The sequence below is a fragment of the Toxorhynchites rutilus genome, chromosome 3 (genome assembly GCF_029784135.1).
Source record: "Toxorhynchites rutilus septentrionalis strain SRP chromosome 3, ASM2978413v1, whole genome shotgun sequence".
NCBI classification, from domain to species: Eukaryota; Metazoa; Arthropoda; class Insecta; order Diptera; family Culicidae; genus Toxorhynchites; species Toxorhynchites rutilus.
In genome coordinates this window covers 37,758,746-37,772,171 of record NC_073746.1, presented here as the reverse complement: position 1 = coordinate 37,772,171, position 13,426 = coordinate 37,758,746, and the positions used below count along the sequence as shown (strand labels likewise).

General features: G+C 38.3%; 1 protein-coding gene across 1 annotated transcript in view; it reads left to right on the top strand.

Moving 5' to 3' along the window:
• The first annotated feature begins 1,151 nt into the window (after positions 1-1,151).
• The window catches only part of LOC129773041 (zinc finger protein Xfin), a 30,747-nt gene continuing 18,472 nt past the window's right edge, over positions 1,152-13,426 (top strand). The window contains exons 1-3 of the mRNA XM_055776593.1: positions 1,152-1,409; positions 2,597-3,990; positions 4,984-5,089. Coding sequence (XP_055632568.1) covers positions 1,266-1,409; positions 2,597-3,990; positions 4,984-5,089 — 1,644 coding nt within the window. The 5' untranslated portion in view covers positions 1,152-1,265. The remainder of the gene's footprint in view (positions 1,410-2,596; positions 3,991-4,983; positions 5,090-13,426) is intronic.

Below are 13,426 nucleotides of genomic sequence, written 5' to 3'. Positions count from 1 at the left end.
CAGAAAATATGTACATTCTACTGTTTGAATTACAAAAGATTTTGAAGCTTTTTTTTAGTAATCCATTTTCTGGGTGTATCGACACAACTCGAGGATAAACAAAACAAAATACAACTGACGTTTCTATTATGGTGGGTATAAACTAGTGATATATTCATGTGAAAAAATAGGATGTGATTTATAGAAATCGCATCAACCGTTTACACTAACGCGAACTTATATACTGAATATATTCATATTTATTCACGAATTTATTCACCTAAAGTAGAACTGCATTCAACTTTAGTGATTTCTCACCAAAGAGAAATTCACCAGCGTTTACATATGCCTGAATTTATTCTATTCATAGTGGTTATATATACCTCGAAGAAGTGTATCATATATATTCTCACCCGTTTACATCTATTTTCGTGTGAATAAATCCATCTATAGCTATAGATCTCCCAAATGTAAACGCGCCATTAGAAACGACATCGGAAATGAACACAAGGTCATTTTGGTATCCACTCCACATTCTACACGAAGTTCATTTTGACACTTCACGATCGGTGGAAACGCAAAAAAGTGAAGTGAGATGTAAGCGTAGTGGAAACGTAAGTGTAAGTGGATACGGGCATAAGGCCCTAGATCATTCAAATGACCCCTTCACAAATCGAAGGTTTTCCGGTTACATACCGTTTCAATGATTAGTTTCATGGGTATGGTTTGATTTACAACCAAAACTTCAAAGCTGAAATGAACAAATTGAGTTATCACAGTTCCGTTTGTGTGGAAGAACTGGGGCTATATTCACTGAATCAACGGTTTATCAAGCCAATTATCATTTGTAAACTCATAAAATATATGTAGTTCGCAGTTGCGCAATATATTCTTTGTTCGTATTTATTGAAATAAACCTCAAAACCTCAAGGTAAGTTTACTGAAATACGCTATATAACAATGCCAATTATAATAAACATTGAATTAGCTGTCAAACTTCGTTCAAAAGTGCGTTATGAAATTTAGTTTCCTCCGATATGATTGTGAAGGCATTTTTTCGTACCATACATTACATTTGAAAAAATCACCTGGCATCCCTGTCCCTGATGGACAATCCAAAACCAAACACACTTTGTACAGTGCTTTAGCATTTGGTCTCAGCTGAAGTGTTGTCATATTTCGTTTGTTTACAACGTTTTTATGAGTTACCGAACGAAATTTGAGTGAAGGTGTTTTTAAATTACAAACTCAATCTTTCTGAATGTTTTGCTAGCAAAACATTCAGGATGGCAGACAAAGGAATAGCGGAGGATCTGCGCTGTAGGGTCTGTTTAGAATCGGAAGTAAACGAGCTGATATCGATGTTTTGTGTGGGGTCCACACAGAATATGCTGCTCTCGCACATGGCACTGGCTTGTACGGGTGTACTGGTAAGTAAAATATTGGTTTGGGGAAAAAGAAATCCACTATTTTCATGTAAACTTCAAATAAGGTGGCCTGGTGTTGTCCTAATGGAACACAGTTCCTCTTCTAAGCTTTTGGACGATTGGTTCATTCAGATGGTCTAAGCAACTTAGTAGAAGATTCCGTTCCAATTCAACTAAACATTGCAAAACCATCCTGGCCTTCAATCATCAACATTTCCGCTAGACGTTATAAGGCGCCGTACACAAATTAGCGGAGGTCTTAGTGTCTAAATCTCGCGTAACTTTTGAAAAGGTCCAATGTAACATTTTCGTCAACTCGAGAAAAACGAAGTTGAAGACCCGAACATTATTCCGCGAATTGTCTTAAAAGTTATCGATCTTTATCGCTCCTCTCACCACTAGCGATCAAGAATAGCTCTCCAAAACCAATCGTAGATGTTGTTCCGTGATTTGAGTTTAAAGTTGATTCCAAGGAGCGAAAATGTTACATTGGACGTTTTGACTGCCCGCGTTTGCACATTGGACATATTACGTTGCACGATAAGAATTTGAAACTAACTACTAAACAACAATCCAAAAATCAGCATTTCGTTCTAAAGACAGATTATTATTGTTATCACCCGTTGAATTGAACTGAAATCGATAACAACTACTGTGAGAAACAAAAACTCAAAAAGACCGAAGTACGACTTCGTGTTGTTTTGACTGCTTTGTTACTTCGGACGTTTCGGGCATCAGAGGAAAGTGGCGTCCGAAGTAACAGCCGGGTGCTTAAAACCCGAATCTGTACATTGGATATTTTTTGTATCGGCGATAAAAAGATGAAGAAAATAGATACGTGAACGATTGTTTTTGTAATGCATTCAATGATTGAAGACTAATAGCGTGCATCCATTAACTCGATTTGTTTACATTTGTTACATAGGACCTTTTCAAAAGTTACGCGAGAAATGTGTTTCGTGTTCGTTTACTGCGCGAAAGATCGTGACAGGGTCCAAGAACTCTCCAATGAGAATCTTCTAAATGGCCTTCTTCGAGGCCAAAGGCGAATACACTTGAAAGTTTATCGCAAAAGAATAATCGAATTCTCTTCCACAATGTAATGGATATTATTCGCTCCTATTGTATAACATTTCTAATATTCCACCGAATATTTTTTGTTTATAATTAATCTAAATAATAAATTTTAGATTTCGACTCGAGATGAGCTGCCGAAACAAGTATGCGATACTTGCTTTAGCAAGCTGGATTTGGCCTATTCATTCTGGCGAAGGTGTCGTCAGTCATGGGGCGAATACCGTAAGCTGCCCGACACTACGCAAAACGAAGACGAAGATCTCCGATGCCGGATATGTTTGAGTCATGAGGTAGAAGAACTTGTCTCTTTGTACTGCATTTGTGACAGTCAGCTGATCAAAATTAACGAAATGATCAACGAATTTGCTGGGTTGGCGATTGAGGAAAAAGATGGCTTCCCACAGTACATATGTGACGACTGTTTGGCACAACTAGACGCAGGGTTTGCGTTTAGGAAGCGTTGTCGTAACTCGAACACGTTGCTCCGGAAGCAGGCTCGGGAAAAGTCAACCCAGTTGAATGGTGTGTCCACCGTGAAAGTACTCTTTCCAAGCACTATTTCAGTGGACAAGGTTCCGGGTACAATTGGCACAAACAATAACAGCTTGGCTCGGAACACTCCTTCAGGCGCGAAAAAGCAATTGCGTGTGCCAAAGCCAGTCACAGTAAATAATAGAATACAAGATATTCGCCATGCACCAGATGCAACATCGAGTAAACTGTCTCCACGCCCAAAAAGTAGCAAGAAAAATAACAAGGAGCAATCCACGATACGACTTACAAGTGATTCAAGCGGTTCTCTACTTTCGAAAAGACAAGGAAAAATCAATCATCCAGAGGTATTTGACCAGGTCATTGATTCCATCATGGGGGAAGAATGTGGCCCGGGAACTATGAAAAACGGATCGATGCGTTCGATTGATAATAAAATCATCCTAAAGAAGACGCCAACGGCCGCTTCATTCGATGTGCTGGTCGAAGTGAATGATACTGATAGTGAAAATCATTCCTGTGAAACTGATTCTGATGATGAAAACGCTGCAATAAGTTTGGTGGGAAACGCCAATGACTATTCTAGGGTAGACAGCACTCCGCGGGATCCCATCGTTCTAACCGCCGACAATGAAAACATTTTCGATCTTTCAAAAGAGACACAGCACTATAAGATTTTACGTTTGAAAGGTGAGTTGTGCTGTGGCTGTCAGCGGTTGTACGATTCCCCGGCAGAACTTAGAATGCACTGTGTAGAGTATCATCCGGTGGGAATGATTTGGAAGCATAATCGCTGCTGTTACTGTCAAGAAACCTACAAAACCAAAGCAGCATTAACTCGCCACTGCTTACAGAGGGCCAAAAAGTTGTACTATTGCTGCAAAATCTGTCGCAACCTCCTGCTGGAAAACGAAGATGACTTTGCAGCGCATCGAAGTGCTCGACACTCTAGGCTACAACTTCCTAGCCACCCTCTAGATGGAAATATGCTGCTGGAATTGGAGAGTGTATCATTGTCCTAAACAAATATTATTTCGTTATTGAAAAGAACACCAATTTTTTTTTTGGTAAATACACATTCTTCCTTAAATTCGAACTGTTTGTTTTGGTGAGTCACATACATGCAAATCGAAAATACCTCCCTACCGTTTCTTCAGACCCTTTTCTCCGGTCTTTTTTTTTCCATTAATGCAAAGTTAAAGCTTATCATTTGCTGTATGTAGTGATCTGTATTCACAATTTCACCCGGTTTTTGTAGCTCATGGCACTCCAAATGCTCCCTGTACCACTACACACAGCGTTTCGTGTTTCGGTCGAAACGATTTGGCTTTGCAATGGATGGGTCGGCTTCACCAGATGAAAGCTGTGATTTTTTACGTTTATGATTCTCGAGATTAATTTATTTTTCATCGCCAGTGACAATCCGGTGCAAAACCAAATTTCATTGGTACCGTTGAAGAAGCATTTCACAAATGGTTTAGCGATGCTCCATTTCCTTTTCGCTCAATTTGTGTGGCACCCATTTTCCGAGCTCGTGGAACTTTCCTATAATTGCCAATTGCATTTCGGGATACATTCAGTGTTTCTGTCAATTTATGTTGTATTTGGGTAGGGCAAACTAATCCTGTAATTCATCGTTTTCAAACCGTTTCTTTGAATCTGGTTGATCATTGACTTTCAGTTCGAAATCACCATTTTTGAAATGCCGAAACCATCTCTCACATGTTTTAATGCTGGATCATGTTCACCATAAGATTCTACAAGCAAACGATGTGCTTCGCTTTTTCGAATGAATAAATGCCGTTGGCTTAGTAATCATTTGTTTGTATTGATTGAATTAGCATTGTTTTCGTACCTGAGACGTTCGTTCCCGCTTACGTAGTCCGTGTTAGGAAAACACATTCCGGAGTGCAAAAATGCATGAGTGTAAAAAAAAGTTTCCCTGCTTGCAATAAATTCAATTTTTTATACTTAGAGGCTTTAAGCTTAAAAGTTCTTTCACCGCTAGTATCTGTAACGATGATTTTCTTAGGCTCCTCGGGTTTGTAGTTCGTGTTGGGGAAATACATTCCGATCTGCACAAATGCAAGCGAATTGGCGATCTAACGCAAAACGTAAACGATCGGTGAGATATCTGGATTTTGTTTTTGAACTAAGAAAATGATGATAATGTAACCTAAAACTCAAAAACAAATCTCGTATATTTTACTTCCGGACTTTCCAAGGTAGATCTCACGTGCAGGAACTGTGGGGCATAGGCAAGACAACCCGATGAGGGTCTACTATCAGTTCAACTGTGTGCACGAAAGTTGTCACCTGATGTGCTTACTGTGGGGTTTAAGCAAGACAACTCGACGAGAGTCTACCATGAGTTCAACTGTGTGCACGTCAGTTGACACACACCAATGCTCGAGGCAGCACACAACCGAACGACGCCTTACGTCTCCCTTGCATCGTTCTGGCTCTGCCTTCTTTTCATCAGCAGTTCTACAGGTAAGACGTGCTTTCGACGGCTCCGTGATGCTCGGACGTTTGCCAGTGGCAAACGGCCGACTCCACAGGAACCATGCATTTTTCTACTTGTTTTCGATTGTGCTCTCGAATTTCCTTCTTTGATTCAACCATTGTCAATATTTATACAATTTTCCCTACTGAAAGAGGTAAGAAAATAACATGTTATGTATAAAATTGCGCCGAATTCAATTTCTTCCAAACTCATCGCAATCAAATAATCTTTTATGATTATCACGTTCTTGTCAAGTAGCTCCTCTCCTCGCATAATTCATACTCGTTGTTTCGTTCCTCGAATTTGCTTTCGTCTGACCACAGCATCTTTTCCAGTACGAGATTGACTTGTAGACGTATTTATTGGCGAATTCCATACGTTTGATTCGGTTGACCTAACGGATTAACAGTCGAAGAGGCGCAAACTTGCTCATTAATCCTTGCTGGTGCAGTCTCAATCGCACTGTTCGCTTCGATATGTTCAATGATAAGCTTTGTTTTATAGTTCTGTTTGTACCTCTTGGGTTTTTTCGCACTTCTCTGGCGATTCTGGCATCATCACGGTCCGTTTTCAAGCGTTTGCATTCACGTCTTGGCCCGGTCGCAAACGGTACCAAGCTCTAGATACTTCCTCCAAAGCTTCTGAATCTTACCAATGCTTACGTTGTACTTGGCCGCTGTGTTCCAAAAGGATACGACATCTTGGCGGTCCTCAACTATTAGTTTCCGCACAGAAATTTCGATTTTCATGATCAGCAACTAAAAACTTCTAACAACTCGCGAAATCATGTTCAGAATCAACAAACTAAATCTGACTTTAGAGAATGATGAAACCCAAACACCGTAAGCGTACAGAAATGTCATTGTTATCTGTAATTACGCGTCATCTTTAGCTGAATACGAGAAATGTTCACCTGTATTCTTGTTTGTACCACATTCAAAATGACCGTTGCTACAACATTATTTTTTTGTTCACAAATATTAGGTGTACCGGTAAGTTTTTTCGGTTTTACAGCAGATGGCGTAACTTGTAACGTAATTTCCAGGCATTCGTTCGAAGGCTACTGTCATTGTGCGTCTTTATCAGTATATGCCAAAAAGCCAAACCAACGAGAGTGGAGTGTTACTTCACTACTTCAATATGAAAAAAAGCTGCGGGAAGTCATCTCATTTTGATGGATATTTATGATGACCATGCTCCAACTGAGCGAACGTGTCAAACGTGGACTTGGATGACGAAGAACGTTCCGGACCACCAAAAAAGTTTGAAGATGAAGAATTGGAGACTTTACTCGATCAAGATTCGTCACAAACGCAACAAGAACTTGCAGATATACTTGGAGTAGCTCAGCAAACCATATCCGATCGTTTAAGAGCAATGGGAATGATCCGAAAGATAAGACATTGGGTGCCGTGTGAATTGAAGCCACGAGAGGTCGAACGCCGTTTTTTCACGTGTGAACAACTGCTCCAACGGCATAAAAGAAAAGGTTTTTTTGCATCGAATCGTTACTGGCGATGAAAAGTGGGTCCATTGCGACAATCCTAAACGTCGAGCAACGTATTGATTCCCCTGCATCAACATCGACGACCGCGCGGAATATTCACGGTCAGGAGGTTATGCTGTCTATTTGATGGGACCAGTACTATGTACTATGAGCTGCTAAAACCGCATGAAACCATTACGAAGGACCTCTACCGATGACAATCGATACGTTTGAGCCATGCACTGAAGGAAAAACGGCCACAATACGAGTAAAGACACGATAAAGTTATTTTGCAGCACGGCAATGCTCGGCCGCATGTCTCGAAACCAATCAAAACATTCTTGGAAACGCTGAAATGGGAGATCCTATCCCATCCACCGAATTCTCCAGACATGGCTTCCCCGTACCTTTTTCGATCGATGCAGGATGGCCTGGTTGACCAGTACTTCTCCAATTTTGATGAGGCCAAAAATTGGATCGATTCGTGGTTAGCCGACAAACCGACCGATTATTCCCGCAAATTTAAAAAAAAAACGAAGAAACTTACCGGTACTTCTGTTATGATCAAATCTGGTACCATCGATGTACAAATCGTGTACTGCAACCCAAAAACAATATTTGTTGTGATAACTGATATCTTTCTTATGTAAAACAAACTATTCATGAGCAAAAAGGGAAAAAAAATTGAATAGGAAAAAGAAACAGAGTAGCGAATGCCGCAAACACTCTTTATTCGAAACGAAACCTAACATTTTTAATACGCTAAACTACCAAGTTACTTTTTTCTTGCAAAATGACACTAAAATATTTGTAAAGTCTAACGTCAAGTGAAAAAATGCATTTTCGGAATAATTTTAGTTGGACTTCTTGGGGTCGATGTCGGCTTCCCAGAGGTCGACATAAACGAAAATTGAATGTCAGGGTCGATGTGGTCTAATATAAGTTCTTATTTGAAACTTTCAAATACTGTATAAGTTGTGTTACGTGAACGAACTTGCAATAAGAATGACTAATAGTTTTGTAGAAAGTATTATTTTTGTAAGTTGTAATAATAACTATTAACTACTCTTTACATTTACTGTATTTTATGTCAATTTATTTAGAGAAAAAAGGCTATTGATGAGAAAATGTTGTCAAGTTTACTCACATAACAAACCGCAAAGTTTTTGAATTCGCATGTAATTTTTATGAATAAGATTACAATATTTTTTTAAAGAAACTTGATGGTGATACTTCATTCTGGAAAAGGGGTGTCTTGTCCAAAATAACAGACATACAACTGTACTAGCGTTGTACGTGTACATACGTTGCTTGTACATTGTACCGCATGTCAAACTGACAATCAAAACTTTGACCAATTTTTACCACATATTTCAATGAAAAAGATTTTTATCTAGCGTCTAAACTATCAAACACAACAAACAAGTTTCCATTCTGAGCTATTAACTCAAGAGAATGTCAATGAGAAGAATGTTTACCAAGTATTTTGTTTCGGTTAGTTCATGCTACCCACCACTACCCGTCTATGGCGCTGCGCACAGTTGTAATTGACAAACCGTAGCCATGTACAACGGTGAAACAGGTCGGTACAGATACAGCAATTGTACCGAGTTGCTTGCATGGTTCTAGCGCTGTACATGGTGACAAACATACACTTTTCGAAGTACAACGCTAGTACAGTTGTATGTTTGTCTTAAGTATAATACCTGGGACAGACATACAGCTGTACTTGCGTTGTACGTGTACAGCGTTGTACAGGTACCATCGCACCATGACAGACATACTTTAGTTGTACATTGTACCGTATGTCAAACTGACAATCAGATATTTTTCCAATTTCCACCACATATTTCAATGAAAAAGGTTTTTATTTAGTGTTTAAACTATCAAACACAACAAACCAGTTTCCAATCTGAGTTATTAACTTAAGAGAAATCAATAAAAAGAACGTTTACCAAGTGATTTGATTCTGTTTGTTCATGCTACCCACCACCCACCGTCTATAGCGCTGCGCACAGTACAACTGTAGCCATGTACAGCGGTAAAACGGGTCGGTACAGGTACAGCGATTGTACCGAGTTGCTTGCATGGTTCTAGCGCTGTACATGGTGACAGACATACAATTTTCGAAGTACAACGGTAGTACAGCTGTATGTCTGTCATAAGTATAATACCATGGACAGACATACAACTGTACTAGCGCTGTACGTGTACAGCGTTGTACAGGTACCACGATAGCATGACACACATACTTTGGTTGTACATTGTACCGCATGTCAGACTGACAATCAGAAGTTTGAATTTATTGCATTGTTTTTTTTTTTTTTCTTTATTATAGTGATTTTCAACACAATTCGGCTGGTTCGTCACTTTTACTTCCATTTTTGGAAGAATGTCGGGAGTGAGAATTGAACTCGTGATCTCTGCGTGAGAGGTATGGATGTTACCGCTACGCCAGATCGCCTCCACTTATTGCATTGTATTTTCACCAATATTTCAATGAAAAGGGTTTTTATATAGCGTCTAAACTATCGAACACAACCAATATGTTTCCAATCTGAGTTATTAACTCAAGAGAAAGTCAATGAAAAGAATGTATACCAAATGTTTTGATTCGTTTTGTTCATGCTACTCACCACTAACCGTCTATGGCGCTGCGCACAGTACAACTGTAGCCATGTACAGCGGAAAAATAGGTCGGTACAGGTACAGCGATTGTACCGAGTTGCTTATACCAGGGACAGACATACAGCTGTACTTGCGTTGTACGTGTACAGCGTTGTACAGGTACCATCGTACCATGACAGACATACTTTGGTTGTACCTTGTACCGTATGTCAAACTGACAATCAGATATTTTTCCAATTTCCACCACATATTTCAATGAAAAAGGTTTTTATTTAGTGTCTAAACTATCAAACACAACAAAAAAGTTTCCAATCTGAGTTATTAACTTAAAAGAAAGTCAATGAAAAGAACGTTTATCAAGTGATTTTATTCTGCTTGTTCATGCTACCCACCACTAATTAAAAGTTATTAACTCAGATTTTAAACTTGTTTGTTATGTTTGATAGTTTGAACCTAAGTGGTGCGGACTCAATTCACTTCATTTTCAAGCAAATTCATGCATTTTTTCAAGTGATTTCTTGCAATAAATTCTCATACCACCAGAGATGCCAGATTTACAGATATGTTTGTAAATTCACAGACATATCTGTAAAATACTTTTAATTTTTGTTGCAAACTTTTTGGATATAATAATATTTCACAGATTTATGAAAAATGAGATGCTCTATTCATCACATCAAATATATTTGACTCACCGTATGAAATTTTCCCATAGTTTTAATACATTAAAAGTTTCCATACTTAGTTTACATCAATACACATGACGTTAGACCTATTAGAGCAAACGTGTGGACGGCAACATGTGCGTCGCTAATTTCCTTAAAAATGACTCTCCTAGAGGGGTCTCTTTTGAGCAAACGACAATGAGTTGATTCTCAAAGCCCTGACTGTACATCTTCGAGTAATATTAAGATTGACTACATCCAAGCGACAACGGAGATCGTTTCATCCCAGTTCATGAGCATCCCTTCAACCTCACACTGTTAGCCTATATCTATCTATATAAACAAAAATGGAAAACCAAATCTGTTCGGAACCGGAAAACCTGAAAAAGGGATGGCCCGATTTTAGCCTTCTTTATTTTGTTGTACTTGTCTCTTCCCGTAGATCAATATAGTGTAGAGCAAAATCGGAAAATTTTCGGAAAACTCTGAAAAAGTCTTAAAATTTGGAAAATTGAATTCCCATATGACCCAAAATTATATCATGGTGAGCATTGTTAGGCCATTCGATATTTGCGCTAGGAAGTTGATCTTTGTTCGAAAGTGGAAATGGATTTTCAGACAAAAAAACGCATTCCTATATCTTCGATCCATCTATCTATATAAATAAAAATGGTAAAAATGGAAGGCCAAATGTGTTGCTAATCGCAAAATCCGATGAAAGGAAGGTCCCTTTTGAGCCATCTTCATTTTGTTGTATTTGTTGTATTCTGCCCATAGAACAATGTTGTGATGAGAAAAAGTTTAGAAATTCGTTCTGAAGAATTCATATCAAAACAATAATTTTGAACGGGACGAAGTTCGCCGGGTCAGCCAGTATATATAATATATATATACTGCCATTCCATGCGTTCTCAAGGGGAAAAATGGTTTCAATCATTTGAAAAATCATATCTCAAAAACAAAAAAAAATTGCATCTCTGAAATCGAGATATGTTATGTAAAACAGCCTCATCTTTCACGAAAAATATAAAAAATATTGTCCAAAACCATGAATACAATGAAAAACAAATGCAATCGATAATTACGAAAATAAAATTCATTTTTTTTGCAAGTTCAATATTTTTTAATAAAACGATAGCTCATTGGCTTCATTTAGATATATCGATAATCTAAACCGGCTCAGTGGTTCGGAAGTTAGGAATTTTTGATAAAAGTCAGTTTTGGGAAAAAGTGGGGACAAATTATTTTTCGGACCACCCTAAAATTGAGATGGTCACCCTAACGAAAAAATAAAAAAACGGGTCTAACGTTTTGCAATAAAGAACAAAACTACCACTTTTCATCGACATCTGAGAACCACTATATCGGTTTGGCATGGTATGGCTGTATATATACAAAATATACAATAATATACGAAAGACAATCTTACGTGCATCACGATGAACAAAATATCAATGAATCTAAGAAAATTAACGTTGAAAGACATTTCTACAGATCCGCACACTTTTACAGACATTTCCACATTTTTAACAGACTTTCACATATTTTTACAGACTTTTTGAAAAAATAATCTGGCAACTCTTCGTTCCACTTTTTATCGAATAATTTCAAATCGCTGGAGTAAACATTTACGTGACTGTGACTTCGTTTGTTTTTATTTCGTTCGGAGAAATATTATATCAGGGAAAGTGGACATTAAAAATGCGTTGCTCTGTGAAAGGCTGCCCGAATACGAGTGAAAATGTTCGCGTTAGCTTTTATCGTATACCTTCGGAAACGTATTTACAGACGCGCTGAGTCGATTTTTGCGGAGACGACAAACTAGTTCCGAATAAGGGTTCCCGTTTCTGTGGAGTAAGTACAATGTTTCAATTATTGAAAATCAAAAGTGTAGCAAACCTTTCAAACACATTTACAGGTTACAAATACATCGTCACATTTCAACCGGAAAAGAAATCTCAATGCCTTCTTCACAATTAAGCCGGTAGTTGACTCAGAAGATTACGTCCATCATCAACACGAAGCGCAGATTGCTTTACCGTTATATTCATCACCAGGACTAGCGGATCATAATTAAGCGGATTTCATTCGATCAGCTTCACTAACAAAGCTGTTTTCACCGACGTTAGAAAAAAACGTCTCCAATACATTTCACTTTTGCTATGTAACCTATGTAGGCCAATGTCGAATTTTGCTCCCACATTAAAATATTGTAGTGAACTAAGCGTTATTCGTAGGTTCTTTATATACTGTGAGGTTCTGATACCTTGCAATATAAGTTGCTCTTTCAGTGATCTTCTTCTTCTTCAATGGCACTAACGTTCCTAGAGGAACTTCGCCGTCTCAACGTAGTATTACTTGCGTCATTTTTATTAGTACTTAGTTGAGATTTCTATGCCAAATAACACGCCTTGAATGCATTCTGAGTGGCAAGCTCTAGAATACACGTGATCACAGTGCAAGTCGGAGGAAATTTCTTTGTCCGCACTACCTAGGTTTGAACGCTAAATAAAAACCTTTTTCATTGAAATATGGAAAAAATTCTGATTGTCAGTTTGACATGCGGTACAATGTACAACCAAAGTATGTCTGTCATGGTACGATGGTACCTGTACAACACTGTACACGTACAACGCTAGTACAGCTGTATGTCTGTCCATGATATAAGTATAATACCAGGGACAGACATACAGCTGTACTAGCGTTGTACGTGTACAGCGTTGTACAGGTACCATCGTAGCATGACAGACATACTTTGGTTGTACATTGCACCGCATGCCAAACTGACAATCAAAAATTCGACCAATTTTCATCACAAGTTTCAATGAAAAAGTTTTTTATTTAGCGTCTGAACCATCAAACACAATAAACAAATTTCCAATCTGAATTATTAACTCAAGAGAAAGTCAATGAAAATAATATTGACCAAGTGTTTTGATTCTGTTTGTTCATGCTACCCACCACTAACCGTCTATAGCGCTGCGCACAGTACACGTTGGACAAAATTTATCTGTCAAAAAGAGTCAAATATTTGGCTTCGGTCAAACAGTGTATGAGCACCCTAAGACAACATGAATGGAATTTGGAATAAACTTTAAAAGTAAGCAACTGAATATTATTCATGGAAGTATAAAGAGCTATAAAATAATATAAAAACGTATTAATC